Source organism: Hippopotamus amphibius, chromosome 10 (assembly GCF_030028045.1).
Source record: "Hippopotamus amphibius kiboko isolate mHipAmp2 chromosome 10, mHipAmp2.hap2, whole genome shotgun sequence".
Lineage (NCBI taxonomy): Eukaryota > Metazoa > Chordata > Mammalia > Artiodactyla > Hippopotamidae > Hippopotamus > Hippopotamus amphibius.
Genome location: NC_080195.1, coordinates 50,829,747 through 50,849,091, shown reverse-complemented (window position 1 = coordinate 50,849,091; position 19,345 = coordinate 50,829,747). Strand labels below are relative to the sequence as shown.

Here is a 19,345-nt window from a genome sequence, read left to right as displayed (position 1 = left end):
TATAGAAAAGAACCTAAGTAGGGACTTCCCTGGTCCAGTGGTTAAGACTCCGTGCTCCCAATGCAGGGGGCCTGGGTTCGATCCCTGGTCGGGGAACTAGATCCCACGTACGTGCTGCAACTAAGAGTTTGCATGCCACAACTGAGTCCGCCTGCCACAACTAAGACCCAGCACAGCCAAATAAATAAATATTAAAAAAGAAAAAAAAAAGAAGACTCCGTAGTCCCAATGCAGGGGTCCCGGGTTCAACCCCTGGTTCAACCCACACACCGCAACTAAGCCCACATGCCACAACTAAAGAAGCCCAAGCACCGCAACCAGAGAAGCCCACACACTGCAATGAACACCCAGCGCAGCCTAAATAAATAAATAAATAAATAAATAAATAAATAAATAAATAAATTTTAAAAGAAGAAAGAAAAGACCCTAAGTGAAAACCGGTATTTTGTGCATTTTCCAAAATCTAAAACCTTTCCATCCAAACCTTCCTACCATAAAACTGCTAAATACTTTTAAAATCAGTTTTTATTTCCCAACTTGGGCCTCTAAGAACATCGTGTCAATCCTGCACTAAAGTCAAGTCATATTCGTAAGACCTAAGGAAATCTGAGACTCATTTCCTAAATATTCCTCACTTGGGAAACTTTTTCTTCACATTAAAACTACTTATTTCTCCTAAGAACTGTTTAAAAATAAAAAGGGAAGCAGGAAATGAATTATATTTTTGTTTCATCCCACACCAAGGAGGACGTTATGGGATTCCTTTTCCTAAACTATCTACTGGAATGGGAAGTATTAGATAAGATAGCCATTAACAGATTATCAAACAAGTTGATTGAGATAAATTACCAGGAAGAAATAATCGAAAAGGAGTTCTGCTAGGGTTTGGGAAGACATGATGGACCTGTTTGACAAAATACTAACCAAGTTACTATAACAAAGACTACTGTGTTAGATTGCCCAATCCACATAAATTACTTCTATAATTGTTTTCTTGGGAAACAAAACCAGTGAATCTCATGGTAAATTTAGTATTTTATTAAATGGGTTTGGGGACAGTGTACATAATAAAATATCCATCTTTGTCAATAGCACCTTTTTTCCCCCAGAAAAAAATTCCAATTTGATAGGAAGAAAAAAATTCCCAGGGGATTGGCAAACAATATACTGGCCAAGAGCACAAGTTCTGTAGCCCAACTGCCTGAGTTCACATCTTCACTCTGCCATTTACTAGCAGAAAGCTATTACTATCTTGGTGTCATTCTCAGCCACTGAGAAAAAAAAAATCATTATTTTAGAATTATCTATTATTTTACAAAAAGTTATTATCTCATCATTTTTCTTAAGCATTTTTAATCATTTAAGATTCCCCACTCTGTATTACTCACACTCAAATTTCTAGAGACCAAAACCGGACACTTTTCTTTCTTTTCTTTCTTTCTTTTCTTTCTTCCTTCCTTCCTTTCTTTCTTTCCTTCCTTCCTCCCTCCCTCCCTCCTCTCTTTCTTTCTCTCTTTCTCTCTTTCTTTCTTTTGGCTGCGCTGGGCTTCGCATGCAGGTTCTCAGTTCCCTGACCAGGGATCGAACCTGTGCCCCCTGCAGTGGAAGCGTGGAATCTTAAACCACTGGACTGTGAGGAATTCCCTGGACATAACATTTTTTTAGCAGAGGAAAATTTCCTTTATAATTTCTTCGTGTCACATTCCTATTTATCCATCCCTACATACACTGAAAATCTGATATAGTCAAGGCAACACTTCTGCCAGAAGACGTCAATATAACTAACTCCTTTTCTGTTCTCTCTCATACCCTAATTATTCTTATTTACTCTTTACTGTCTGTTTATGCCACTTCACTCACTCCCTTCCTTCCCTTAGTCTCACCCTCTGCTGCTCCCTACACTATCAACAGAGTTCAATTAACCATTGGCTTCATTTAAAAAAAAAAAAATCAATGTTATCCCATAACGAGAGGGCAGAAACCAGAAAACTTTTACAATTTCTTTGTGTTTTTTTCCCCCTTTCTTTTCCATTGTTACCTGTTTATTTGTTCTCCCTTCTGGCTGTTTTGTTTTCCTTTTTCTTAACAGATTCTCATATTTCTTACCTGTTCTTTTTTGAGCTCTCGTTTTCACTAGACACTATTGCTAAGCATCTCAAAACATTAAGCATCTCCTTGGCCGAACAAGATTCATTTTCACTACTCAACTCTCATAATTTGTCAGTAACCATAAAGTGCTATTATTTTCAAAATTTAGCCCACTTTTTACAATTTTGTGATCAGAACATCAGTGGCCCCATGAAAAAGTACTGAATATAATGTGGAGGTTAATTTCATGTGTCAACTTGGCTAGCCCACACTACTCAGGTACTTGGTCAAACGTTATTCCAAATGTTTCTGTTAAGGTATTTTTAGATGACACTAAGATTTAAATCAGTAGACTCTGAGTAAAGCAGATTTCTTTCCATAATGTGGGTGTGCTTCATCTAATCAGTTGAAGGCAATAACCAAAAAAAGACCACCTTCCTCCAAAAAGAAAAAATTCTGCCTGCAGACTAGCTTCAGATTCAAGCTGCAACTTTTCCCTGGGTCTCCAGTGTGCTACCCTACCTTGCAATTTTGGATTTGCCAGCCTTCACAATTACATGAGCCAATTCCTTAAAATAAGTCTCTCTCTATATACACACTTCCTGTTCATTCTGTTTCTCCAGAGAACTCTAATACAATAAGTAAGCAGACACTGTTGTTAAGAACTTACATTATTCCTCAAGGCCGTTTATGAGTCCCTCACTGACTTCTTGATTGTAAGGACAAGCGAACACAATGCCGCTAACAATAATCTTAAATCAGCAGAATATTGAGCAATCGCACATTTCCTATAGTAATTTTTAGGTTATAAAAAGCACCATTCTCTGAAGATACCCTTTTTAATATAATCCTAATTGAAACTATGCCAACTGGGGAAGGGGTTTTGGGGGGAGAATAGAGACACTTCATCTAATCTCTTCACTGAGGAACCCTTCTGAGACGGGCAAGGAAGTTGTGATTGATGAAAACCCAGCATGAAAGACAGGTTATCAAATCTCAAGTAAGCGCCACTGTACCTGCACTGGTTCAGGACAAAAAAATTCCAAACATTTAGAAACAAATGAGAGTAAATGAGAAATAATAACCATCACGACTCTCTTAAGTCTCACTTTCTAGGTAATGTAATTCTTTATTAACATTAGAAAACTGAAGAAAAGCTTAGGTTTGAAACTACCTCCCCCTGATTGACCTTATATTCTGAGTATTTTAAGAACGCATCACTTACCTCACTGACTTCTCTATCTGCCTCTCCAGTTCTTTTCTGAGCCTCCAGGAGAGTAATCCGAGAGGACAGTTTTTCTGAAAGTCACAAAATAAATATCCTTAGAAGATAAAGGCAGAGTGTTTGAGAAAACAGGTATGATTGTGTGTGACACTTTTTGAGATGCATGAAATAACCAAGAGGAAAGGACAAACAAAATAGTTTGGGGGAGATAAAATGCCTATTTTATTAAAATAAAGAAGTGGCAAAAGAAGATAAGATGAGATATAAGATAGAATGGTACCAGGTGTTAATAATTAACCTGAGTGAAGTATAATAAATAGTGGAAGGCTTTTAAAGGAGGGGAAAAAAAGCCAGAGCATATGACAAAAAGCAGCTATTTCTGTGGCATAATTTGGGACTTCTAGGGCAATAAATTTAACTTAATTTATGTATAATCCTTCTGTGTTCATACTACCTCATGCATTAATACAGCACTTATAATGTCTTCAACATTCTTCCACATATGTTCATAAGGACATCAAATTTTAGCACTAGAAGGGAGCTATCCAATCTCCTCAACATGACCTACAGCTAGTTCATAGAGCTGGGATCAGAATTCAGTCTCCTGGGTTCGACCCCATGTCCCATTAATATTGAGTATTAATAAGCTCCCAAGAAGTTTATACTCTTTCTGAGACACTAAGACAAATATACTAAACAAACAAAAAGCATATTTTTACACTACATCCAAATATCTTACATGACCTACATGATGTGACCCCACTTATTCTAAAAACTCCTCTGCTTGTACTGCCCCTTTTTTGTTCACTGTACTCCCAAGAACACTGGCCTTCTTTCTGTCTGCAAACATATCAAATTTATTCATACTTCAGGGTGTTTGCACTGCTCTTCTCCACTTGGAATATGACTTGCTCAGCCTCTTTTTGCATGGCTGTCCCCTTTTCATCATTCAGGTATCAAGTGTTCAGAGTGACCTACCAGAGTACCACTCTGATGCTACTTTCTTCTCCCCCAGGCACACCTGCAGTAGCCTGTTCTATTTTTATCCTAATACTTATCACTCTCTGAAATTTTATGTATACACATGTTTATGGTCTGTCATGTCCTCTAATATGTTCAGAGCAGTATCCTTAGCAACTAGATTAGTGCCTGGTACATAGGAAAGGCACCATAGATATTTGCTGAATGAATGAACATTCATGAAATAAATGAATTCAAGACTGTATATAATATGTTCAGACATTTCACATGATTATTTGAGGAAGGAGCACAGTAGTAGAAATGGAAGCACAAAAGGTGAGTTTAATAGAACATGACTCATAAAGCAAAGCTAACCTAAACTAATACAGAAAACCTTACGGCCAGTGACCCCTGAAGGAAAGAACAGAGAATGGAACTTACGTAACCTCTAAACCACCGTGAGCTACATGAAAGTGACAGGGACTGCTTGCAAAACTGCAAAATAAGCATCATGGATAAGGTCTCAAAGAAGTGGTTTGAGTGGGCTGAATAATGAGCTGAATTTGTGGTGTTCTTTCTTTATTAGCAATGGTGGGATTAGTTTAATAAAAGTATATGATCCCTAGTTTATAGCTAAGTAGAACTGTAAAATGGTTATGTTGGAAATATTGGCTATAGACTTTAGGAAATGGTACAAACTTTACTTGGTATTCATTCTCACTCTTAAAGATAAAGCATGGTAGTCAGTTACTCCAGGATAAAATAGATAAGTAAAACATTATAAATTACAAATTACTAAAACTACAAGGTCCTTATGAAGCAGGTGACAAATGGAAGAAGGTATATCTTCATTCTTACTAACTGTTCATACACAGTCCAACAGAATAAAGTGCTAAATTTAGTCCAATCCAACAAAACTTTATTTAGCAGCCACTCACTTGCCAGGTACTATTCTAATTCCTGGTAAAGCAAAAAATGAAGAAAAAAAAATGGCCCCTGCCCTTGAAGAGCTTATACTTTATCTCTGAAGAGCTTATAGTATAAGATATAAAAATATAAATAGATGATCTTAATACAATGTTAAAGGAATGCAATTCAGAAGCACAAAAATGCATTCAACCCAACTTTGGGAGATTAGGATCGATTTCCTGAAAAAGATAATACCCTAGTTCAGGACTGAAAGATAAGCAGGAATTAGCCAGGCTAAAGAAAAGGGATAAGGGTCTAAACAGTATATAGCATGAGCAAAGACCAAAATGGTTTCCACCTCTGAACCTTTATTTACACTGATCTCTGTCACCTTATCACAAATTTATTACTGGGAAAGTCCTTTCTCTCCTTATTCTGCCTGTTTAAAAATTCATTGTCTTATTAAGGTCCAATTCAAGCCATACTTCTGAGAAGATTCCTTGACCACTCCAAAATGAATATAATACAGATCTCCTGTAGCAATTATAGCCCATAGTGCAAACTGTTATGCTTATGTAAGCACTGGTATTGTGCTGGGATTGTTTAATGTGTATTAATCCTAACTTCAATAACTACCAGCTGTGCTGTCTAAGATCCTTATTACCCCAGATTCAGAGAATCTACACATTATACACATATAGTGATAAAAGTAGAGGCTCTTATGGATTAAGAAGTCAGAGAATTATGGTTTTCATTTATACGTACCATTCTCAGCTTTCAGCTCCTCCAGCTCTATAGAATTAAAGAGCAAGGCTCCCTTTTCATTCTCTAGTTCTACCACTCTCTTCTGCAAAAAGGCAACACTCTCCTCAGTGACTGCCTAAATTGTAGAAAGACAACAAATTAATGATTCTCCAGTGCAAAACTCTTGTACTAATGCCCAGTCGGCCTCTGGAATTTTTGTCTTCTAAAAGTTCTCCAACCATGAAAATACTTTAAAAATAACTACTTATCTGCCTAGGTAACCTTCAAAGTAATGCTTTTCATCTGAAGATAAAAAGAGAGAATCTTTCACACAAATTTCCAGTACACTGGCTTTTGAATTTAAGACTGAAGCCTGGATTACAAAGAGAGAAATCCCAAATCCATCGCACAAGAGAGAACATTTTCACAATCCAAAAAATTAAAAGTGCATTGTGAGTTCTGGAAAAACTTCAAGTAATCTAATATATATGTGATTGGAGTCTCCAAAGGAAGGGAGAGGGTCAGAAAAAATATTTGACTAATTAATGGCAGAAAATTTTCCAAACTGATGAAAAGTATAAACACAGAGATTCAAAAGGCAAAAACTCCAAGGACAAGAAACATGAAGAAAACTATGCGAAGGAACATCATAACCCAAGTGCTCAAAATCAGGGATAAAATCCTAAGAGCAACCAGGAAAAAAAAAAAAAAAAGAAGACAAGAACAACAGTAGATTTCTTGTCAAAAACAAAATGCAAGAAAAAAGACAGTAGAGTAATAGCCTTAAAGTACTGAAAGCGAGAGAAAGATGTCTTCAAACATGCAAGAGCTGTAAGAACCCATCACCAGCAGACTTGCATGCTCCTGAGAGCACACACACATTAAAGGGAGTCCTTTAGGCAGAAGGAAAATGAAACCAGATGGAAATATGAAACTGTGTCAGAGTTTGGCAAAATTTGGAGCCTTCCACCTGTTTTTATAAATAAAGTTATGGCCTAAAAGCCTAAAATATTTACCGTTTGACCCTTTGCAGAAAAAGACTGCTAACTCTTGATCTACCCTAAAGAAAAGTACCAGAAATGGTAACCGCAACAGTATTTAAGATTTATTTTCTTATTATTCGAATTTCCTAAAAGATAACTGAATAAACAAAAATAAAAATTTTTGTTTATGTTATATTTTTGTATTTTTTGTTTACAATATGTGTATAACTAAAATAATAATATAAATCCCAAGAGTGAAGAAATGCAAGTATATAATTGTAAGGTTTTTATTCTATACATGAAGTAGCACAATATTATACATAGGAAACTGTGATTAAAATGCAGACTATGATCACTAATGTAGTCACTAGCATAACAAAATAATTATAGCTAATAAACAGAAAAGGGAGAAAAACAGAATCATAAAAAACAATCAATTTTTTAAAAGGATGGAAAAGTAAAAAAGTAAAAGACAACAGTTGGGAAAATGGAAAACACATAGCAAGGTGAGAAACTTAAAACAATATCAATGACAGCATGAATAGAAATGGTCTGAACACTCCAAGTAAAAGGCAGAGATTGACAGATTGGTTAAGAAGTAGGTTCAAAGTCTCTGCTGCATATAAGCTTTAAATATAAAGACACAAATAAAAGAGTGAAAAAAGATATACCATGCTAATACTACTCAAAATAAAAGTGGAATAACTATATTAATATCAGACAAAAGTACATCTCACAGCAAAGAATGCCACCAGGGATAAAGAAGTTCATTTCATAATATTGATGTGTCACTTAATCAAGAAGACATAAACATCCTAAATGTTTAAACCCCCAATAACAACAACTTGAAAATACATGGTGTAAAGACTGATAGAATTGTAAATAAATCCACAACTATAATATGGGACTTCAATACTCCTTTCAGTAACTGAGAGAACAAATGGGCAGAAAAGCAGGAAGGATATAGTACACTTAAATAACACTATCAACAAACTTTACATGATTGGCATTTATAGAACATTCCAGAAGACAACAGCACACTACACATTATTTTCAAGTACATATGGAACATTCACCAAAATAGACAATATTCTGGGCCATAAAACAAGTCTCAATCAATTCTAAAAGAGTCAAGTCATATAAAGTATGTGCTCTGATCACAATGGAATTAAAATAAAAATCAATAACAGAAAGACCTCTAGACATACTGCCCCCAAATATCTGGAAACTAAATAACCAGGGGCCAAATAAGAAATCAAAAGGAAATTAGTATTTCGAACTGAGTGAAAATGAAAATACAACAGAATTTGTGGGACGCTGCTAAAGTAGATTTTAGGGAGGAATTTATAATGCCAAATGCCTATATTAAATATAGAATAAGAAAGATCTCAAACTAATGGCCTCAGCTTTCACCTTAAGAAACTAAGAAATGGGGAAATCCAGTCCAAAGTAAACAGAAGAAAAGAAATAATAAAGATCAAAGTAGAAATCAATAAAATAGGAAACAGAAAACAAGACAGAATCAATGAAGCCAAAGCTGGTTTTGAGATCAGTAAAGTTAATAAACCTCTGGACCGTCTAACCTGTGTGAGAAAGGAAACACAAATTACCAATACTAGAAATGGGAGAGGTAACATCACTACAGATTCTATACATCTTAAAACAACAATTAGAGACTATCATGAACAACTTTTTGCCTATAAATTTGACACTTTATATGGACAAATCCCCTAAAAGATATAAAACATCAAAGCTCACTCAAGAAGAAAGAGATAACCTAAAAAGCCAAATAGTTATGAAACAAATAAAATTTGTACAGGCAAATGCTTCCACAAAGAAAACTCCAAGAATAGACAGCTTCACTGGTGAATTTTCACAAAACATTTAAGGAAAAAAAAAATACCAAGTCTACACAAAATCCTTCCAAAAAAGTAAAAAGGAAAGAATACTTCCCAATTCATTCTAAAAGGCCAGCATTATTCATAGAGCAAAACCAGAAAAATACATTACAGAAAATTACAGACAAATATTCCTCATGAACACAGATATACAACTTTAAAACAGAGCTTCCCTGGTAGCACAGTGGTTAAGAATCTGCCTGCCAAAGCTGGGGACACGGGTCCGATCCCTGGTCTGGGAAGATCCCACATGCCCGGAGCAACTAAGCCTGTGTGCCACAACTACTGAGCCTGTGCTCTAGAGCCCGCGAGCCACAACTAATGATGAGCCCACACTCCCGCAACTACTGAAGCCTGCGTGTCTAGAGCCCGTGCTCTGCAACAAGAGAAGCCACCACAATGAGAAGCCGGTGCACCACAATGAAGAGTAGCCCCTGCTCTCTGCAACTACAGAAAGCCTGTGCACAGCAAAGACCCAACACAACCAATAAAAATAATTAATTAAAAAAAAAACACTTTAAAACAAAATTTTAGCAAATGAATCCAAGAAAGTATAAGGATGATATATCACTACCAAGTGAGGTTTATCCCTGGAACTCTCATACACTGCTGGTGGGAACAGAAAATGGTAACAGCATTTTGGAAAGCTGTCTAGCAATGTCTTAAAACCTCCCATATGATCCAGATAGTTCACTTCTAGGTATTTACTGAGAGTAAAAAAAACCACAGATCTAAACAAAGATTTGTAAAAGAATATTCATAGAAGCTTTATTTGTAATAGCCCAAAACTATCAACTATCCAAGTTTGTCCATCAACAAGTAAATGGGGAATATCAAATGGTACAAGACCTTAGAGCAGTAAATGATGCAGTGGTCCCTATACAATCCATTATGGCCAATCCTTATATCAGTACAGATTCCTGGAGATGCCAAGTGGTTTACTATGCTTGACCTCAAGGATGCCTTCTTTTGCATTCCAGTTCACCCCTCATCTCAGTATCTGTTTGCCTTTGAGTGGACTAACCCCCACGTGGCCAAATGCAACAATATACCTGGACAGTATTGCTTCAGGGGTTTTGGGACAGCCCACACTTGCTCGCCCCAGACCTAGGAAAAGAACTAAGGGAAATACACCTAAAAGAAGGGGCCATTCTACAGTATGTACATGACATATTAATATGCAGTCCCACCATGGAGGCCTCAGATCTGAATACCATTGAAGTCCTTAATTTCCTTGGGACCCATGGTTACAGGATCTTCCAGAAAAAAGCACAAATCTCAAAGCAACAAGTTAAATATCTGGGACATATCATAAACCCGGGAAGCAAACAGTTATCTCCAGATAGAAAAGAAGCTATATTAGGCCTAAATGCCCCAAAGACAACAACAACAGCAACAACAAAAAAATCTCTACTTTCTTAGGAATGGCAAGATTTTGCAGAATTTGGATTCCAGGATTCAGACTAATGGCTAAGCCTCTATATGAAGCTACTGAAGGCCCAGATACAAAGCTATCACTTCAGACTGGGGAACAAGAAAGGGCTTTTAATAATATCAAACAGGCCCTCACCAGAGCTCTTGCTCTGGGTCTCTCCAGTTTAAAAAAGCCATTTATCTTGTACATAGCTGAAAAACAGGGAACAGTCCTGGGGGTCCTTGTACAAAAGCTAGGAGAAGTTGCTCAGCCTATAGGCTATTTTTCCAAACAACTAGATTCCGTGGTTCAAGGTTGGCCTGGCTGCCTCCGGGCGGTAGCTTCCACTGATTTATTCATGGAAGACTAACAAGCTTACGTCTGGACAGCCACTGGCAGTCCAGACCCCTCATCAAGTACAGGGGATTCTGGAAATTAAAGGCCACCACTGGCTAACTGGAGGCTGCCTTAATAAGCACCAGGCTTTACTCCTCGATTCCCCCAGAACGAACTCTCAAAATGTGCCACACCCTCAACCTGGCTACACTAATGTCTACTGAAGGCCCAGAACTAACACATTCCTGACTTGAAACCCTTGACCGGGTTTACTCCTGTAGGCGATGTAACAGACCAGGCTGTAGAAAACCCTGAGAAAGAATGCTTTACTGATGGCAGTGGTTTCATTAAAGACGGAGTCAAGAAGGCAGGGTATGCTACTGTGAGTGCTTATTGTGTTACAGAAGCAAAATCTTTGCCACGTAACACCTCAGTCCAGAGGGCTCAGCTAATAGTCCTAGCTTAAGCCTTAACTTTGGGGGGGAGGAAAATTATAAATATATATACAGACTCAAAATATGCCTTCCTTGTTTTATATGCCCATGCAGCTATCTGGAAAGAAACAGGACTTTTAAATGCAAAAAATTCTACTGTAACATATGGGGCTGAGATTTTACATCTCATAGAAGCACTCAAAAACCAAAACTAGTGGCAGTCATTCACTGCTATGGGCACCAAAAGGAAAATTCTCAAATTACGCAAGGGGACAACAAGGCAGATCAGGAGGCAAAGAAAACAGCCCTGATGCCCATACCAGGTAGAAACCAACACTGAGAAATTTTGACAACAAACCACCTGGCTTCAGCAGACAATTAACCACCAATCCTAGCTATTCAATATGGGTGGGGAAACTGAAAGCTGGTTCTCTAGTTTGTTCTCTTGGATACCACAAGGTATAAAAAACTTCCTGGCAGGAGGTTTTTATTTCCTCATAACCCTTCTTTTCAGTCATACTAATTTACGCTATATTTTGTCTAGTACTCTGTTGTCTTCTCTATTGTAGTAAACCTGTGACTAAGGCTTTTCTGTCCAAGAAGGAGACCTGGGAACAACAGGTCCAGACCTTCCATTCTAAAAATAGAGAAACATGTTAAACTTTAACCCTGCGCCCGACCAAAATGGCTTCTTGGCAGGGGCAACACTGCCTCCCCTGTCTGGTCAACAGTTAAGAAAGCCCTCCCAAAGTTAACTTGGTTCCTTCCCTTTCTAGACCCTTTAATGGCTATTGTTGTTCTTCTCCTTTTCAGCCCTCGTATGTTTAATCTTTTGACGGAGTTTGTGTCTTCTAGCCTCCAACAGTTTGAAGTAAGGCTCGTGATGGCTCAAGGTATTCAGTCCATTCCAGCAGAAAGTGGCCCAGGTCCCTACAGATCCTTGGGACAGTCAGCGAGGGACTTCTATACCTCTAGGGTAGGCCAGGGTCTTCTTCCAGTAGGAAGAAGTTTCAGAAGAAGAGACCTTCAGCCCCTTACCCCATAAGAATAAGGGTGTAGAGTCTCTTGGGGGCTGGGGGTGAGACAAGATGTGACCTGAGACCCTTTGCTGCAGTGCTTGCACCTGGACAAAGGTCTCCTCAGGCAACAAAGTATGAAGAAACTATACGGGACTAAAAATAACTGTGTGCATGCTGCAGTTGGGGCAAATTCTGGACCCAAAAGATATAAAAAGACCAAAAAAAAAAAAAAAACAACTGCTAGTTTTGAAGAGCCTGGAGCAGAGTACTGGGAACAAAAGCAGGGTACTGAGCATACTCTTTACACACACCACCACCTAAGAGGTGGGCAAACCACCTAAGCCACCCCTCCAGCCACCCCTGGACACACCCCTACCCTCACCCCATATAAGGAACAAGCTCACCCCGACTCAGGGAGCAAGAGAACCTGTTACTTGTTCTTGCTCAGCCCTGCCCCCCACCCCCCACCTCCCACCACTGTAGTAGGGGCCCAAATGAAGCCTTGCCTGAAAAAACAAATGTGATACAGGCATAAGAACTGACAGATCAATAGAATAGGAAGCTCAAAAATGGACCTGTTAATCATTTGTTTTCAACAGAGGTACTAAAGCAATCCAAGGAGGAAAATAAAGTCTTTTCAAGAAATGGTGCTAAGACAATTGGATATCCATATAGGAAAAAAAATAAACCTTGACTCTTATCTTACACCATACATAAAAATTTATTGAGTTTCAGAGACTTAACTGAAAGCTAAATCTATATAGCTTGTGGAAGAAACATAAGATTATATCTTCATGACTTGGGGTTAAGCAAAGGTTTCACACACAGGACAAAGAAAATTATAACCAGAAAAAAAACTGGTAAATAATAGACTTTATCAAAATTTTAAATGTCTGCTAATTAAAGGACATCATGAAGAAAATTAATAAGAAGCAAGCCACAGCATGGGAGAAAATATTCACCAAACATGCCTGATAATAAATTGGCATTCAGGATGCATAAAGAATCACTACAACTTGATAAATAGGCAAAAAGCTCATTTAAAATGAGGAAATGACTTGAACAGATACTCCACCAAAAGAAGATATATAAATGTCCAAGAATCTCAAGTAAACATGTTCAATGTCATCTGTCATCAGGGAAATACAAATTGAAACCACGATGACCTACCACTACACACCCACTAGAATGGCTAAAGTTTTAAAAATTGACAATACCAAACCTTAGAGAAGATGTAGAGCAACTAGAACTCTCATATATTTTAGGCAAGAGTATAAATAATATAACCACTTTGGAAAAAGATCCAGCATTTCCCTATATAGCTAAGTATATTCTTACTCTATGGTCCAGAAATTCCTCAACTAGCATTTAATGAAGTTAAAGAAAACATATGTCCGCACAAATACTTGTACAAGAATGTCCACAGCAGCTTAATTCATAATAGCCAAAGCATAAAAAACCCAAGTATCTATCAAAAAGAAATTATAGCACAATCATGCAAAAGGAAATGCAGTACATTTATAAAGTGGAATACTTCTCAGCAATATAAAAGAATAAATTATGATATATGCAATAATATAAATGAATCTCAAAATATGCTGAGTGAAAGAAGCTTTATACAAAAGAACACAAATGTATGATTACATTTATAGGATATAAAGCATGCAAAATTAATCTACGATGAAAAAACAGAATACCGGTTCATCTCTGGGAGGGAGTAATAAGGTTCTTTGTAGGGTGACATATCTTGATAGGGATTTGGGTAACGCATTTGATAAAACTCAATGAATGGTACACTTAATACTTGTACATTTCATGTTTTGTAAATTTCACTTCAAAAGAAAAAGAACTATAAACAAACATTAAAATCTAGTCAATGATATGCATGCTGAAATATTTAGAGAAAAATGTACTGATGTCCACAACTTACTGTGAAAAGTACAAAAAATTAAGATGAATTGGTAGATGGATAAATGGATATGTATACAATAAAGCAAATATAGTAAATATTGATAGAATTTAGATGGTATGTGTGCAGGTGTTCACCATAAAATTCTTTTAATTTTTTAGAGTTATTGAAAAATGTCTCAACAAAACATTGGAGGAAAAGTTGAGAAAGGGAGAAAAGAAGATATTGGAAAGCCTAGATGCCAAAAGCCAGGAAGCAAAAATTTTTATCAGTGCACAGTACTGCCCAGGAACTATGGGACTCTACTGACCAATATATCTGTCAGTTTGGAAGGGTAAAATCTTATAATGGAGATGAATTAATCCAGTTATCCCTGCTTGACACTAGCTAACTAAGATCATCAAACTACCTTTCCTTGTACTGATATTCAAGCTCAATAAATAAGCAGCCTTCTAGTGATTAAAATCTAGCTCCCCAGAGATTTTTTATAGAACGCAAAGAGAATATACTGGCCAATCAACAGGCAATTAAAGTTTTTACTGCTGATTAATGTGAGCACTGTGATTTCTATAACAGACTTTTAAATTTGGTTAGACAGAATTGTATACTTTAAACCTGATCAAATCTCAGCCTACCAAAAACAAAACTGACTTCTCAACTGGGAAAACTGATTATAAGATTAAAATTAATGACTCATCTCCAATACAAGGTTCTAAGACCTTAGAATTAGGAAGGCTCCTGAGGTCACGGTGCTCACTGTCTACTTTTTTCTTATTATTCATTTTTGGGACACTGATGTCTTTCATGACTCCTTTCAAATGGAACTGCCTCCAAAAAAGCATTTTATCAGGCAGAAAAGACAGAAGGCTTATACTGCTTTCTGGAATAAATTCTATTAGAACACCCAAGTATAGATACAGCAAAGACAAATCGATCATATTCATAAGAAGTACATATTTAATTACCTGTGTGCCCTCATTAGAAACATCTGGCAAAGAAGTCTGCGATGCTGTTTCATGTTTTAGCAGCATTGGCTCATTTAGAAATTGGTTAATTTCTTTGGATTTTTGTTGGAGTTGATCTAAGGAAAAGAAAATAAGTAAACTGAAATGATCTTTGCCTCAAGGATGAAACTTAGTGAGTTATTATCTTCTAGGGATACCCCATATGCTGTTTACTCTAGCTCAGTTATCTTAATTAAAATTATGATGCTAATGACAACATTTTTAAAAACTGTTTAAATGCTCTCAAGGACCAAAGGACATCTCAGTAAGCCTCCTTCAAAGGTAAAACAAAACAGGCCTAAGCATTTTTTTAAAAAGTCATTTTTCCTTTCCCCTTTGAAAATGCCTGTTTTTTATTTTCTTCACTCTCCACGTAAGCATTATAAATCCTGCTGAGATTCTACAGCACAGTTTTAAATATGAACATCGTTCAGTTAGGAGAACAGCAGGCTCGTGTTCCCACTGTAATGCCCCTCAAGGCTTTCTGGTTAATGTTCAGCTCTCTTCAATACAAATCTTCAAGTTAGTGCTTTCTAAAATCTTTCCTGTGTGCCAACCTATTAGAATTAAACTAAATTAGAGGCATGTATTACTTTAATAATAACACATTTTTTAAAAAAAATAAGTTTTCTTTAAACCTCCTTAAAGGATAAAAGTCTTCTTTAAAAATTTTCACCTGTAAGAAAAGCATTCAGGGGACTTCCCAAGTGGTGCAGTGGTTAAGAATCTGCCTGCCAATGCACGGGACACAGGTTTGATCCCTGCTCCAAGAAGATCCCACATGCTGCAGAGCAACTAAGCCCGTGCACCATAACTACTGAGCCTGCGCTCCAGAGCCCACGCGCCACAACTACTGAGGCCCTTGTGCCCTAGAGCCTGAGCACCACAACTACTGAAGTCCATGTGCCTCAACAAGAGAAGCCACCACAATGAGAAGCGTGTACACTGCAATGAAGAGTATCCCCCACTCGCCACAACTAGAGAAAGCCCGCAGGCAGCAAACAAAAACCCAAAGCAGCCCAAAAAATTTAAATAAATAAATAAATGTTTGTCAAAGAATTAAAAAAAAAAAAAAAAGCTTTCAGATCCATCTTTAGAATTAAGGATGACTCCTTACCTTCACAACTAGTCTGGCCTGAGTTTTTCACAAATTAATTCAAATTCTCATTTCAGTCAGTGAATCCTTCAGACCACAGTCATGTTTCATATAGCATTCTTTTTAATATCTGACATATTACTAGCAATAGTTTTTAGTACTGTAATAATAATTATATTAAGCCAGATTATAACCTCAGTCAGATGGGAGAAATGCAACACAGAGTTCAGAAGAGACATCTTTATTAATCCTTCTACTGATTCAGTTGGTTTAAGCAAATGATGTCATTAAGAGATCCCTGAAATTTAAGTAGGAGCCACTTAGGTGCCAGACAAATGGGCTTCAAAAGCAATCAAATACTGACCTTCCAGCTGCTGAATGACTTGGGCTGAATGAGCTGCCTCTTCATTCTTATCTTGGAGAAGCTTTGAATTTTGATCCTTTAGGGCATCACAGGCAGAGTGCAGCTCCTGTTCAGTCTTTTCAAGGCTCAAAATGTGAGAGGTCTTCTCTTCCATTTCTGTGTTGTGCTTCTGCTCCAAAGCACTGTACTGGGACTGCAGTTTGGCCCGGGCTTGACCCGCCTGCTCCAGCTGTTCCAGAAGATGATGCATTTCCTCCTGCAGGTTGTGGAAAGACAGCTTTCTCTCTGCCACTTCAAGTTCCATCTTTTCCATAAGAATCTTGGAGTCCTGTCTTTCTGTTTCTATAGTGCTCCTTAAAGTACTCTGCTCAGCTTCCATCTGCTGTAACTGCTGAGAGAGAATCTAAGGAAAAAAGACAAAGCCTCATGAACCATAAATTCATTCGTTCACTTCAATAAGCACAGTGAAGAGCCTCTTCTACGTGAAGCCCGGGCCTAGACACTCAGGACCAAACCTACAATTGCATAAGACCCTCTGTTTTTGCTTCTTGATACTTCTGACAGTTTGTATTCACATATATATTTATTTGTCTTATCTTTTCACTTATGTGTCTCTCTATACAAAATCAGTTCAATAAGTGAAGAGACTGTGCCTGTTTCACCATCACTGTTCTCCAGCACCTAGCATAATATGTGGCATACTGGGTACAGGGTACTCAATAAATACTGCATAAATGAATGAATAAATGGATCCAGTCCCTGCCCTCAAGGAACTCAGAGTTTAGTGGGAGAGTCACACAAACAGATCATTATAATATAAAATATTAGAGGCCGTAAGAGAGATACTCATAAGGTATTAAAAGGAGCAGAGAAGGGAAATTTACCATAAAGTCACACATATGTAACTACCTCCATAGTACCTATCCTGTAAGTAGCACAACTGGGACTGAACCTGACTGGCTGATGATAGCCAGAGAGGAGACTCAGGGTCAGGGTATGGAGATACGGGAACATGCTTCTATGCAAGAAAGACAGCCCTTCTCAAGGAGAGTTGAAAATTAAGAAGAAAGGAGATGACTTTCTCTAGCAGCATGCAGGACCCAGATGAACAAGCAGAGAATATGGACTGTAGCACTGATTCCACATTAGGATTTGGCTACCTGGATGTGAAGGGGCAGGGACACAGGGAATCCAGGGACTGGTAAAAGAGTACTCCAAATGGTCAATCACAGGTCTACACCAGATAAGGAAAGGAGCGAGGCCAAAAAAGAGCCAACATAGTAGAGGAACTAGAGGAACACAGTGAAAGGATCAGGAATCTTAATGAGAATGAAGGTCAGGACAGCCTAAGAAAGGGAATGACAGGATGGGCTACAGTCAGAGAGGAGGATACCTGAGTTTAAGATTTTAGAATATCAGCATCCTTAATAACCTTTAAATTTAAGGGAATATTGCATGGTGGGATTATTTCAATCCAACATAAAGTTAAACAACAAAACAAAACAAGGGACAGTATACAAACCACAAGAACCATTCAAGACAGAGAAGGGGTAAACTGACAGAAAAGAAGCTCATTAGAAGAAAATATGACTTTCTAAAGAAACTAGGACCCTAGACCTACCATCACAAAGGAAAAGAGCAACAATAAAAGATGTGAAATGTAAGCTTCATGAAGGAAGAAACTGTATATATTTTGTATCACCACCATTTAAGCACAGGGAATTTGTTGAAAGAATGAATAAATGACATCAATCCTCTGAAGGCTTCTAACAGGATTTTATACCTGCTGCCCGGCATACTAAAGTGGAAGTGAATACTCCCAAGGCAGGCAGTAGAGATCACAAGGCAGTACCTGGTTTCTCTGTTCGGCAGCAGTCAGCTCCTGTTGCAGCAGGTCCACGACCTGAGCACGGCCCAACAAGGCTTCTTCACGTTCCTCAAGCTTCCTCTGCAGCACCCTCAATTTCTGAGAAGAAAATGTTTAGACATAATGTACTAACACATAAGCATCATTATTTGCTTACCTTTCAAAATGTTGGGTAGACTTGTGTACTTAAGATTTTTAGATGTTGAGGATGACAGATTAAAGAATCAGACACCAGCATGCCATGCTCCCCATCCAGCAGCAACAAAGAATCTCCAAAAATGTCTTCTCCAGAGCACCACCAACAACCAGTTGACACAAGGAAGGCCCTGAATTAGGGAGCCTTTTTAAAAATTAGATATTTATTACACATATCCACTTTTAAAATTATAAAGTCCTATACCTAAATAACATAGGTATATGTATAACCCACTCACCAAAGAGAACATTCTCTACAGGCAAGAACCATTTCTCTTCTAGTTTCATGCATGGGACAGGCACTTGATAAACATTTGTTGAATGAATAAGTCAATGATACATGTATATATTTACATTCTACTTTAAAAAGTGCTGTATTCTGAAACTTTATTTAGCAGTGTATTCTGAAGGACTGCCTAGAAATTGGAAGAAGTTTTCACTCAAAAACAATTAAATGGATGAGCCATGAAATACCACTGGAGTGCCCCTGGGTACCACAATGCACTACACACTAAACAGAAACAAATACTCTTGGGTTAGTAGATGATAAACAAAAACAATGAAGGCAATTTTCAAAAATTACTCAATGAATTAAAAAAAAAAAGAATGAAAAGACTTTATGGCTTCAAAATTACTCCTTTTTATTTTTGAATTTTCTACAGTTTAAAACTGACTTCATTGATTTTGCAGCTTTGGATCAGGTTTTTAATGCACAAAGGTAGCTACAATCAGCAAACTGAAGAGAAACCAATTTCTGACTACCACATACATTTACCAATTAAACTCAGCTTTTGAGTAGTGACAACCTGATTAGAAGGATAAGAGGCAAGGTAAGGGAAAATGAATACGTAATATGCAACAGAAAAGAAGAACACCAAAAAGAAGGCAATTAATGAGCAA

General features: G+C 37.5%; 1 protein-coding gene across 7 annotated transcripts in view; it reads right to left on the bottom strand.

Moving 5' to 3' along the window:
* The window catches only part of GOLGB1 (golgin B1), a 76,411-nt gene that overhangs the window by 30,275 nt on the left and 26,791 nt on the right, over positions 1–19,345 (bottom strand). For all 7 annotated transcript variants that reach the window (XM_057696473.1, XM_057696474.1, XM_057696475.1 and 4 more), the window contains 5 exons: positions 18,236–18,349; positions 16,384–16,786; positions 14,885–15,000; positions 5,948–6,062; positions 3,314–3,387 (listed from right to left, as the gene is read on the bottom strand). In XM_057696473.1, coding sequence (XP_057552456.1) covers positions 3,314–3,387; positions 5,948–6,062; positions 14,885–15,000; positions 16,384–16,786; positions 18,236–18,349 — 822 coding nt within the window. The remainder of the gene's footprint in view (positions 1–3,313; positions 3,388–5,947; positions 6,063–14,884; positions 15,001–16,383; positions 16,787–18,235; positions 18,350–19,345) is intronic.